The sequence below is a fragment of the Myotis yumanensis genome, unplaced genomic scaffold, assembly GCF_028538775.1.
Source record: "Myotis yumanensis isolate MYYU_CA2020_CCGP unplaced genomic scaffold, mMyoYum1.0.hap1 SCAF_3, whole genome shotgun sequence".
Classification (NCBI taxonomy): domain Eukaryota; kingdom Metazoa; phylum Chordata; class Mammalia; order Chiroptera; family Vespertilionidae; genus Myotis; species Myotis yumanensis.
In genome coordinates, this window is record NW_027223754.1 from 74286095 (window position 1) to 74299525 (window position 13431).

Sequence of the window (13431 nt, forward strand, 5' to 3'; positions counted from 1 at the left end):
CAAGCGGTGGAGCGAAGACTGAAGGCGAGCCGGAACCGAGAAGACAGAAGATGGAAGGCGGCTCCGGCTGGGGCCACGAAGACTGAGGATGGAAGGCAGCTCCGGCCGGAGTGATGGCCTGGGTCCCGGGTGCCGGAGGAAAACCGGTGCCGGCAGCCAGGAGAGGGGAAGGCCTATTGCATGAATCTCTTCGTGCAACAGGCCTCTAGTAGTTTTATAAAATACCTTTATTATTAACATCATATAGGAAATATTATTTTGTTGGGAGCCTGAAATACTATAGCCTCTAGTTTCCTTTACAAAACAATTGTGTTGGTGAGTATAGGAAGGTTAATTTAGGTTGAATGAATAAATTATTTTATGGTAATGCTATCAGAGGAGTACACAAGTGGGATTCCTCCATTGTTAGCGGGGTTCTTGAGGTAACACTGAAATAAGCACTTTCAGAAGCCCTTATGGGAGAAGAAGATGTGGTAGAAGACTATTTGTGTGGAGTATAGTCCTCAGTTTCCAGTGTCCCATTTCCTTTAAGTCAATCCTGAAAGAGGCCAGTGTGTAGGCCAGTGATGGCGAACCTATGACACACATGTCAGAGGTGACACTCGAACTCATTTTTTTGGTTGATTTTTCTTTGTTAAATGGTATTTAAATATAAAAAATAAATATCAAAAATATAAGTCTTTGTTTTACTATGGTTGCAAATATCAAAAAATTTCTATATGTGACACGGCACCAGAGTTAAGTTAGGGTTTTTCAAAATGCTGACACGCTGAGCTCAAAAGGTTCGCCATCGCTGGTCTAGAGCTTCCATTCCATGTTTCAGCCTGGCTAGTTCAGCATCAGGTTGAATTAAAGTCCATTACACCATTGTGTGGGTTCCAAATGGCCACGGCTCAGGTGGGTGTAGGGGAGCATGACACCCCCCACAACAGGAGTCCTAAGAGGGCCAGAGGGTCAAAGGTCAAGAGAGTGCACTCTTTTGTCTAGGAGCTTAAATATTCAGGTTTGGCACCCTTGCAGTGGCCATTCTGACCACTGACTTGCTCCCAGGTGTGATTGACAGATAGGTAAGCACCTTCTCACATCACTCAGAACTTACTGGGCATGTATCCAGACTGCCTTTGTCCAGTCCCTTCCCCCATCGATCAGCTGGGAAAAGACTTGGAGAATGTTGCAGCTTTCTGACAGAGCTGTATAAATGGCATCCTATATCATCTAGTCTTCTTTCATTCCTTTCCGGTTAAACAATAACCAGATTATTTCAGTGGTATCAGTAATAAGTTGTTTAAGCATTCTTTAAAGAAAGCAACTTCTCTGGAATATGTCATGATACCTAACAGTGAATGACATTCTTTGTAAGCTTGGTATGAAATAATAACCAACTACTCCAGGACATATTCACAGATGATTATTATTTAATTACAAAGATTACTTAAATGTGTGTAATAATCTCTACTCTCTCTTGTTATTTGAAATTTTAACCTGGTAAATCATTGAAGCCATCATATTACAGAAAGCTTATATTCATGATTGCTTTAAACTTAAATATTTATAGTTGTGATTTTAATTTTTATTCAAAGCTTAACACCTCTAATGTATAATTATCATAATTACAAGGAGACAAGTCTTGTCTTAGATTTTAAGTTTCTAGATATTTAATCTGTTGTATTTCCCCATTTCATTTTTTTTAATCTTTATTGTTGAAAGTATTACATATATCCCCCTTTTTCCCCCCAATTGACCCCTTCTAACTCACCCCTGCACCCCTCCCCAGGCTTTCACCACACTATTGATGAATAAAATATGGTGTCTTCCCTTAAGAAATTCCTGGTCAATTGGGAGAGGAAGGCACATGAAAAAAATAAAATAGAGTGAGGTAATTGCAAAGATGATATAATCATCAGGTATGAAGGTAGGGAGAGCAGCTCACCAGGGGGCTGGCTGGAGTGTTTGACTCTTGCTATAAAATATGAAAAGGAGTGACTCTGGCGGAGCCGACAGGCTAATAGACATTATTTCTAGCTTCATGTACAGAATGGATGAAGAGGAACAGGGTAGGGAATGCAGAAGCAGAATGCTGTTTTAGAAGTAAACTGGGCTGAATCTGGATTTGAGTCAAGACACATTGTCAATATAAGCAGTTTACTGGCTGGTTTTAAGCAGGAAAGGGATGTGTTTAAGTTAATGTTGTCAAGTAAAATGCCAGGGGTGTCATGATCGTTTGGATCTAAGGGTTGCAGGAGAGAGAAGGGTCAAGACTACTAGGTTTCTAGCACAGGAAAAGAATCCATGGTTCTGCCTACTGAGGTGTGGCGATTAGAGAAGGGCAGTGTGTTGGGGCAGAGACACAGATGCGTGAGGTGACAGAGACATCACCTCTGTCTGAACATTAACTGAGTGCAATGCAAAAGTTGAAATTGCCTTAAAATAATCTAACTCTGTTTGATGATGACTATTTTTTGTTACTTCTAAATCATGAAAAGGAATAAAAACTAAGATTAATTTTTTGGTAAAAAAATGTGACAAAGTTGAAAGATAAAATTCATGCACAGGTCGTGACACCAGTAAATTAACACTTCTCTGATGTGGACAATTTAAAACTCTCCTGTAGTTCGGATTCCAATATAAAAAAATATAGTCACTGACCTCAAAGAATATGACACGTGTGAAAAATGTGGTTAAATTATGTTTGAAGATGCATAAAGGAGCTACTTCTAAAAATATTGCTGAAAAAGAAAAACATTAAGGAAATGCTTAAGTATTCTTTAGTTTTACCCATCAGATGACCCCAAACACTATACTATGTTTTTTTAATATTATTTAATGTAAATTGCTTTATTTAAATCTCTGCAGAGAAAATTTACTAGAATATATACATTAAAACATTACACTCAATATTGATCATATGCATAAAATCAAAATATTTATGAAATCATTTATCTTGATGCTTTATAATTTCAGGTGTACATGCACACACTTTATCAATTTTGCAACATGTTTCCAAATATATGAAAGCTGCATGATAAGATATAATATGAAATATTTTACAGATCCCAGGTATAGATAATTAGTAATAATGAAAGAGGTAAACTTACCATTCTTAGTAATAGCAGACCTTCATTGTCTACCCCTTCTGCCCTAAGCAACACCTAAATATGCTGTTGTTTACAGATATAATAATTTTCACCTGTGCTGGTTTCATTCAAAACAATTTTGGGTGTGTTATCCACCATGCCGATTCCTACATTTCCACGTTCAGTGAAGGAAAATGAATCTTTGGAGAAAGCAGTAGATTATATTTTACTAGGGGCCCAGTGCACAAATTCATGCACCTTGAAAGGAACTGTGGGCTGTGAGACTGCAGTGGGAACAGGGGTGGATCTTGGCCCATACTCCATGCCCCCTCCCGGCTCCTTGCACCATGCCCGCGGTCCCCTGTCTGCCAGCAGCCCCTCCCGCCGCTGCCGTCCCATGCGCTGACTGCGCTGGTTGCTTGCTCACGCTGACGATGCAGAGCAATTCGGGCTGGCGCCAGCAGCGGCTATGAGTGGCTGCTGCCCTGATAGCCCCTCAGGAGGAGGGAGAGGTGGAGAAGCCCTCAGGTGGCGATTGGGGCCAGCAGCCACTGCTCGCACCCACTGATGGTGCCAAGCGATTGGGACTGGCACCGGGCGCCGACAGCATGTGCAAGTGGGGCTGGCAGTGGATGTGAGCGGTGGCTCCAGCGACGGCTGCAGGTGCGAGTGGGGCCATTGCTGGCAGCGGGTATGAGAGGCAGCTGCTGGCCCTGATTGCCCCTCAGGAACAGGAGATAGTGGGGAAGCCCTGAGGGGCAATCGGGCTGGCAGCCACCACTCGCACCCACGATCAGGGCCAGCGCCAGCAGTGGGTACTTGTGGGACTGGCACCAGCAGCAGGTGTGAATGCCAGGCAGGACCACAGTGCGCGGGAGCAAAGAATTTTCAGTAGCCATCTGATGCTTTCCCTGATGACAGTAACCGGTGCCCTGCCTTGGTCTGGTGCCCCCGCTCACCTGCTCCACCATCCTGCTGCGGCTGACTGCCCGCAATGTTCCACGTGAGCCCCCTGGTGGTTAGCACACGTCATAGTGACTGGTTGTCTGGTTGTTCGGTTGTTCGTTGTTCGGTTTTATATATATAGATTAGCCTAGAATTTGCACCTGCATTTCTCTCTTCCAGTTGTCCTTTGGTCTTTATTTAAAAACCAACAGTGAAAAGTTGATCAATTGGGCTAAGTCCTCTTAACTATAATGTACAGGCAATGTCCTTGGAGACTGCTGATGAAGCGTGAGTCATAGCTTCGTGGGGTTTCCATCTGTAGAGTAGCCACAGAACCATTTCTTTCAGGCGGTGTACTTTTTATGATGTTAACCTTAAATGTTTATGCCACAGACATTCCTAATATTTTACTCTTGAAATTAGCAACTTTTCTTTTTGGCCTAACTTCCATAACACTGTTCCCCCTGCATGATGATGGTGATTTACTCTCACTTTGATTCTAATATTAATGACTTCAATTGTTAAGCTCTTCATTTCTTACTGAGTTGTAAGAATGAGTAACACTGCCTAGTGAAAAAAAATTCTTCATCCTATGTTATAGCCTTTGATCTTTTATCAAATATCTGTGAGGTAAAAACATGAGATGGGATTCCTCCCATTTCACTGATGTGGAAACTGAGTCATCAAGAAGGTGCTTCAAATCACAATGATAGGACAAAGTTGCTGACCCACAGGCTACCAAGGAGTTGGAAAAGGCACAAAAGATCACCTAAGAAGCCTTTCATGTGAACCTTAAGTCTTTCTTCTCTCATCCCACTGAGAAGCGCTCACTCACTGGAATGGCTCCATGTTCAGTTGCAAGCAGCTGGCCTCCTCTGAGGGCAGCGCGGGCCTTAGACCGCTCTGAGGATGACCACTCATGAATCAGAAATGTACTTCTTTTACACCTTCTCACAGCTACTGGAGTTCTGCCCTCTGACCAGGCACTTCTCCATCCATGTAGTATGGTCTTTTTCCTGGTTTCTGACATAGAGCTCCTAAAACCTTTGAAGTTTCTTAAGCAATTGTGTATTTTCTTTGCAATGAGATTATTCCCCTACAGATGGTGGGAAGGGGAACCAGGATGTTTCATGATTGGGGGTTGGGGGTGCTGGTGGCCAGAGCTACCAACCATGTGGTTAGAAGGTTAGAATTATCAGTCCACTCTCTGATCTCCAGGGAGGGGAGAGGGGCTGGAGACTGAGCTTAATCACTAACGAACAATGATTTAATCAGCCATGCCTACATATTGAGGCTTTAATAAGAATTCTGAAACTACCAGGCTAAGGGAGCTTCTGTTTGGTGTACACATTGATGTACTGGGAGGGCGGTGCACCTGGAGCAGGATGAAAACTCTGTACCATCTGTGCCCTGCTCCCCTTTCCTTGCTCTATGCATGGTTTTAATTTGGCCATTCCCAAGTTGTATTCTTTACTTCCTGAGTTCTGTTGAGTCATCCTACCACAGGAACCTCTGGATTTATAGCTAGTCTGTCAGAAGTGTGGGTAGTCCTTGGGACTGGGGACTATCCTGTGAAGTGAGGGCAGTTTTGTGGAATGAGTTCTTAAACCTCTGGGGTCTGTGCTAACTCCAGGTAGTGTCTGAATTGAGTTGAATTGGAAGATACTCAGTTGGTGTTAGAGAATTGGTAAGTATTGGAATAGTGTATTTTGTGTCAGAAATAAACAGACCCACTATGTTCCCTCCCAATGTTTGCTTTGTACTTTTTGTTATATGGGAATCCCTCAGACTTTTATGAGGCCTTCCTCTAGATCTTTCCCAGATTTGATATGTGTGCATAATTAAATTGGATCAGTAGAGTAAACCATCATATTTTAAGTATGTGGTTTTGTTCAATGGTTGTAATCACATTATATTTAAACTAGAGGCCTGGTGCACAAGTTCGTGCACCAGTGGGGTCCCTCGGCCTGGCCTGCAGGATTAGGTTGACACCAGCTCTCTGACATCCTCTAAGGGGTCCTGGATTTTAAGAGGGCGCAGGCCAGGCCGAGGGACTCCACTGGTGCATGATTTGGGGCCAGGGAGGGAGCTGGGAGAGCTGCAAGGCATGTCTGGCCCATCTCACTCAGTCCCGATTGGCTGGACCCCAGCAGCAACCTAACCCTCGCGGTTGGAACGTCTGCCCCCTGGTGATCAGTGCATGTCATAGCGAGCAGTTGAGTGGTCTTAGCATATCATTAGCATATTACACTTAGACTGGTTGAACGGATGATCGGACACTTAACATAATAGGCTTTTATTATATAGGATGTTCATTTAAAAACATATAGCAGCATATTTATCTGTCATCCAGAATGCTTGGGTGTTTTCTCCTCCATTTAGTCATAGGTGCATTACTTAGTATTGCACTAGGCAAGAATTTACAAAAATAGTCATTATGTGAAAACTATACCTGTACTTAAATGTGTTACAGATAGGTGGATGGGGATTGTAAAAATAAAATAATGTCTGTAATTAATAATTTCTGTACAGCTAAATGGTTAAAAATAAAGTCTGGCATTAAACTGCCTGAGTTCAAATTCTGGTTTTGCCACTTTTCAGTTGTTCAACTTTTACTTCACCCACTTTACTCTAATTTTGTCAACTGTAAAGTGAGGATAATAATAATATCTATATCATAATGTTTTGGTGAGGATTAAAAAAAATAATGCAGAACACTTAAGACAATACCTGCCTCAGTAAATTTTAGCAGCTATTACTATCATTATCACTGCTATGACCATTACAACTATTATTATTATGCTACTAATACACTTCTTTTAATCTAATTCATAACATAACATGGTCATATGGCTTATAAACTCTTCTAATCACATACTTACTTACAGCAAGCTATATCGGGGACGTGTGTTTAATCGATTGTGTTAATACACTAAACATTGTCATGATAAAAGAATTTTATGTACTCTCTTCTTAATTTTCTCAATTTTAAGGATCACAGGAAGGAGAAAATATGTACCACTCCTTGCAGACAGCACCCACTGCTTTTCACAGCTAGATGTTATGTGGTTACCCTCCTCCGATTTTCTGCTCTCTGCTAGGGAGCCCAGTTTTGGGATTAGATCTCAGAGTTCTGAGTAGCACCTTCCCCCCACAGCTGAGATATCTCTCTGGGATTTCAGTTGCTGTCTGTGGGTGCCTGGCCTGTCCTTTCGCGCCTCTGCCCCTCCTACCAGTTTCTCTGCGGTCTCCACCTTCAGTCTTCCGGTACCAGGGTTCTCTCCTGTGAGTTTTCCGTTGATTATTCCTGAATCCTTTCTATATTTCAGTTGTAATTCCAGCTTGTTCCTGGGAGCATGTCTCGTGCAGCATCTACCTTCTCTGCCGCCATTTTTAATCTCAAGAAATCTAATTTTAAACACAACATTTCCTAAATATGGTTTGTTCATGAGGTTTGCTGTAAATTTCATCTAATGTCTTTGAAACTTAATAATCCAGGACTTAAAAATTGAAAGTTTTAACAAGTTTACTGAAATTTACCTTCCCTTTATTATAATAAATTTTTTACTTTCTTATTGTAAGGTTTTTCACAAATATTTTGTTTCTAGAGTGTTTTACCTTTTATATATTATAATTTTGTCCTTTCAAGGCGTTTAATATACTCTTTTTCAGTCTCTGTAGAAATGCTGGAAAAGAATCTGAAGCAGATGGGAAGGCAGCTTCAACAGCTTGAGAGAGATTTGGAAACCTTTCCCCCTCCTGAGGACGTGCGTGATAAGTTTGTGACAAAGATGTCCATATCCTTTTGATATCTAAATAAATTACTAGTCAACTAGAATTACAAATTATTTAACATTTGAAATACATTTGCATAACCAGAGATCATTCTGTAGTACCACATTATAGGCTTAATCTTTACCTACTTGCAGGGAAATTTATCAGTGTTTATCATGAACAATACCGAAATGTATTCTATTGATTTCCATTTTTTCCCTTTTTATCAACTTGAATAATATTTTTTCTCATCTTTTCCCTTCTACATGTCCTTTTTCCTTTTGAAGTTCATCGTAGATTAACAGGATATGAAAACTCAAATTGAGGAAATTTGAATCTAACATGATGTGATTTAGATATTTTGAAATGTTTCAGGATAAAGACTATAAACTGGTGTGAGTAGTCAGCTTAATTTCAAGGTTTGGCCTATACTAAAAATTAACTTGTGTTCCAGAAACTTTACTATTTCCTTTAGAAATACTACATAGTTTTATAATCAAAATTGAGTTTGTCACAATCACTATTTGTGCAGATATTCTCCAAACCTAAAATAAAATTGACATACATACATACATATATATATATATGTGTGTGTGTGTGTGTGTGTACATACTTATAGAAAATTAATAGCATGAGGCTTGTATCCTGCTTAATTTAAGGTTTCTTTTGAATTCAATTATCTTTGGTTTTGCTAACTCTGTGGCTTAGTCTCTAATGAGTAATTGAAGTAATAAACTTTATTTCTTGAAAGTAATGTTGAGTTGCTTTGCAAACCATTCTGTTAAATTAGAGACTGATATCTTCTATGTTATAATAAAGTATTACTACTATGCATTATTAAAATTCCATATGGACTTCAGAATTCTACATGAAAGGATAACCCACTTTTAAAATGAGCTCTTATAAATAGACACTCCTGATATTTATTTTAAACTGAGTTACTTGAACTAAAATAACTACTTTTCCTCTTTCTATCTCTCCTGAGATTTGGCATATCACAAAATTATTATTTGGCTTGTCGTAGATTTTCTTGTATATACTTTCAGCTTAATTGTGAATTACTTCAATTTTAGCTATCTTTACTGGGGAAATATCATAAAAATGCACTCAGCAACAATCAGTTCTGACTAATGTATTTATTTCCTTTCCAACCTTTCCTACCTATCCAGTTTCTTTTTTTTTATAAGGCAGGGCACCATTATCACTCCACTAGATATGGTTGTCTTTTTAAAACTAAAAATGAAATATATATTTATCAAAAGTATATTTTGCAGTACCTTCTCATTTGGCAACATATGGTTTTCAAAACTAAATTTGTAAATTTTTTTATAGCACAGTTATATTAGTTTTACCGTTCTTAGCTTTTTTTCTCAATCATTTTTAACATATTAAAATATTCATATATGCCAGTTTATTGTAATCATTAAGTACTATTAAGGGAAGTGCTTATTATTGTTCTTTATAGATAGAAAGCATTTTAGAAAAGTTTTTGCTTGTATAGAGTCTTTGGTAATCCATTGTGAGTGTACTAATTATGAAGGTTGGATTTCTAGGACATATAACTGAAGATGAATTCCTGAGCTTAGAGTCAGTGTAGCAGAGTCATGCTCAGCAGATGATCTCTGGACCTATTAATACTTGTATTCGTATGGTACAAGAAGCTGACTGATGTCGCCTTCTTGAAAGGTATGCAACTCATAAAAAGTAACTAGCTGGAAATCAGAAACAGGAAGGATGATGCTTTGTTGGAAACAATTTTTTATTCTGAGTACAATTATACTCCATAGACATGAAAGCTACTATATCCTGTTGCTAAATATCACAACCTAAAAGCCTCTAATGAACTGATTAGCATTCATGTATCTCTTTGGAAGTTAGATATATGAACAGTTGGTGCACTTTGCTATTGACAAAGCTTATGATCATAAATACTCTTTGCTGAGATTAGATTGTACTCGTTTGCTTTTCCTCTTAGACATACTAGTTTCGAGGTAATTAAATTCATTCATTGTGAAGCTTTGTTTACTTTAATTAGGACTGACAACAAATCAGATCTTGAATATTAAATGCATTTATACAGATCTTACTAAAATGGCAAATTGTGAGCTGCTTAGATCTTAGAAAATGGAAGAATATGGAAATTAAAATGCACAATGAATAAAAATATATTTAAAATTTGGGTTATTAATGCTCAAACTTTGTTTTAAATTTTAGTGCTTATTAGTTGAAGCACATATCAAATGTGTGATTCCTCAACCAGTTCTGGAAGAACATGTGTATTATCCAAATTGTTAAGAATGCATTATTACATTTAATGTAAAAAAATAATATTTAATGTAAAAAAATAATAATTTAGTGAACTATTAAATAATCTGTTAATCAAATAGTCTTAAATTATGATATAATTTTGTTATAATAGGAAATTTTACTAATAGTGTTCAATTATAGTATACTTGAGGCCTGGTGCATGAAATTCGTGCACTCGTGGGTGGGGGGAAGTCCCTCAGCCCGGCCTGCATCCTCTTGTAGTCCGGGAGCCCTCAGGGGATGTCCAACTGATGGCTTAGGGGGGAGCAGGCCTAAGCCAACAGTCGGACATCCTTAGTGCTGCCACGGAGGCAGGAGAGGCTTCCGCCCCTGCGCTCGTCAGCCATGAGCCCAGCTCAGGGCTTCTGGCTGAGCAGCGCTCCCCCTGTGGGAGTGCACTGAACACCAGGGGGCAGCTCCTGCGTTGAATGTCTGCCCCTTGGTGGTCAGTGCATGTCATAGCTACCGGTCTGTTCGCTGTTTGGTCGATTTGCATATTAGCTTTTTGTTATATAAGATTGTAGTTTTATTTTTCCAGTACATGCTCTTTCTTTACATATACTACTTAATATAATATAAAAAAAACTGTTAATTTAGTACATTCTTTAAAGGCTTGCACAATTATTTTAGAGATAGCACATTGACTTTTTTTTTTTTAAAGAGAAAATTTAATGTTTTTTTATTGATTTTTTTAGAGAGAGAGGAAGGGAAAGGGATAGAGAGATAGAAGCATCAATGAGAGAGAAACAGCATCTATCTGCTGCCTCCTGCATGCCCTCTACTGGAGGTTGAGTGCTGTTATGTGCCCTGCCTGGGAATCGAACCAGTGAGTTCCTGGTTCCTGGGTCGATGCTCAACCACTGATCAACACTGTCCAGGGCACATTGACTTTTAATAATAATGATGTTACTTTCCAATTGCTAAGCCTGCTCAGAAATATAATTAGAGTTGAATAGTACTAGTGTAAATATTTGCTTGAAAAATATGTAACACACGTTCGAGGTGGGGGTCATTAATATTGTTATATACAAACTATCCTACCTAATAAAAGGATAATATGCAAATTTACTGTCACTCCATCACAAAGATGGCGGTACCCAGTCCTCTCAGCCTCACTGGAGTCCCCCAGTCCCTGGGGGGCAGCCGCTGAGAGCAGGCAGCGTGAGTGGCCTGGTGGAATGTCGCGGCGACGAGGCAAGCATTCCACCCCAGCTGTGGAGGGCCTCTGGGCAGCGTGCACAGAGCGGCCGGGGGTGAGGGGAAATACTTGCGTTGTCACCCCAGCGACAAGGCAAGTGTTCCGTGCCTGGCCTCGGATGGGCCTCTGGGCAGCGGGCACAGAGCGGCCAGGCCCCGCAGAGAGCTACTAGCGCATGGATTCGTGCGCAGGGCTACTAGTTATATTTGAGATAATATTAAATTTTGTATAACAAGTTACTTGACTCTTTCCTATGTTCTATTCTTTAAATTTATTGCAATCCTTTTATTTTGAACTTTCTTTTTATTGTTCTGCTATAGAGTGATATTTTAATCCCTTCTGATACTTCTATGAAGATGCTAAAACTATCTCAATAAATTCCTTGAGAGAAAGACATCTTATCTATATCTAACATTACATAAAGTACAGCATTTTTCAGGTAAAAGAATTCCGTACATTTTAATTTAATTGAACTATAGTTAGGAAGTAAAACAGAAGAGTGGAATGGATGAAAAGTAAATTTGTATAATACACAGTTCATTCGCAGGAGTGAAAAGTTGGGTAATTGTGTGATTTGTAAGAGCAGATTTTTCTTTACTTAAATTAGTCTGCTCTCTCTTTCCTTCTTTCTCATTTGTCATATCTTTTATTTAATCCATTCTTAATAAACTTGTAAGACTTGGGTTAAAATACCCTGCTCCTCATCCTCTGTAAATCTTCAAATATATATGCATCTTTTTCTTCTCTGCAGTCTTATTAAACTCACAAAGGTTATTACACAACTTAGCACTCACTGCTGCTTTACAGTCATGCCTCAGTTACTTCAGTCAATGTCACCTTCTTAGCCTGGACTTCCGTGGCTGCCCAACGTAAATTAGCCTGTGTCACTCTGTATAACATCACAAAACTTTTTCTTCATCATACTTATCACTGTCTGAATATCTCATTTATTTAGTTTTTTTATTATCTATCACTAGATTTCACAAAAGGAGGGACTTTGCTTATCTTGTTAACTACTGTTTTCCCTAGTGCCCAAAAGAGGGGAATACAGTGGAGTTCAGTGAATACTTAGAGATTGGCTGGCTGGCTGCCTGGGTACTTAAGAAGATGTATAAAAGGTATCGGACATATATGACTGATTGAAGCTGATCCTTATCAAATGTGTTAGTGGAAGTAATAGACAACTTTTGTGGGAAAGTACAATAATGAGGGCAAAGCATATACATAACCTCTGGACATAGGCAGTAGTGCAGTGAAGGCCTGGGATTTGGGAGCAGGGTGAAAAAATCAATGGGGTAAAAAAGAGGACTTCTGTAATACTTTCAACAATACAGATAAATTTTAAATAAATAAATAAAAATACACCTGTAGAATATATTAGTGCCAGGTAGTTTGGTAATGAGCTGTATTTGTTGACCAGGAGTTGAATCCTAAATCGTTGTCTTACTACTTAGTTGGCCAACACTATGTATTTGCTAGTCAGCACATGTGAACACAGATTTGCTTGTCAATGAACCTTTCAAATGGGACGATTACAGTCTTTCATATAGAAATTAATGAGAATTTGGCCTTTGTTCTAGTAAAGGAATAGAAAACAGATTTTACAAAAATAACAAGTGACTGAGTAAATATCAATATTTTTTAATGAATTTTATCAAATATTTATTTTGTCAAGAAGCTCACCTATTTCTCTAAAGCTCTATATAAGGAGCTGGGGGGAAAATAAAGCCTTACTACTACTAAGATGGGCATTACTTTTCTCTGCAGTTTAACAGTTGGCACAAGAACATCTACATTTGTTTTCTCTTTTGGCTGATGATAATGATGTGCTTTTGTTTTTTTTCCTGTCTGAATATTCCACCATCTCTTAATGAGTAGCCATCAGTGATGATGTAGAGACCCCATTAATGTAACCATTTATTCCATCCTATCAGACAATCATTTTAAACTTCTAAGAATTTGGCTCTTTCCAAAATTGTTTCAGTTTAATCACAATTTTATCATTCTCATTGGTAATTCCAATTATTCAAAGCTCTACTCCTTTGGGAGCAAATTGTTTTATCGATAACAATGATAAGATAATCCTATATAATAAAAGCCCGATATGCTAAGTGTCTGGTTTTCTGTTCAGCC

The 13431-nt window shown here is 38.9% G+C and overlaps 1 protein-coding gene across 1 annotated transcript in view; it reads left to right on the top strand.

Annotated features, from left to right (window-relative positions):
- The window catches only part of DIAPH3 (diaphanous related formin 3), a 531965-nt gene that overhangs the window by 334673 nt on the left and 183861 nt on the right, over positions 1–13431 (top strand). Inside the window, exon 23 of the mRNA XM_070408978.1 lies at positions 7692–7815. Coding sequence (XP_070265079.1) covers positions 7692–7815 — 124 coding nt within the window. The remainder of the gene's footprint in view (positions 1–7691; positions 7816–13431) is intronic.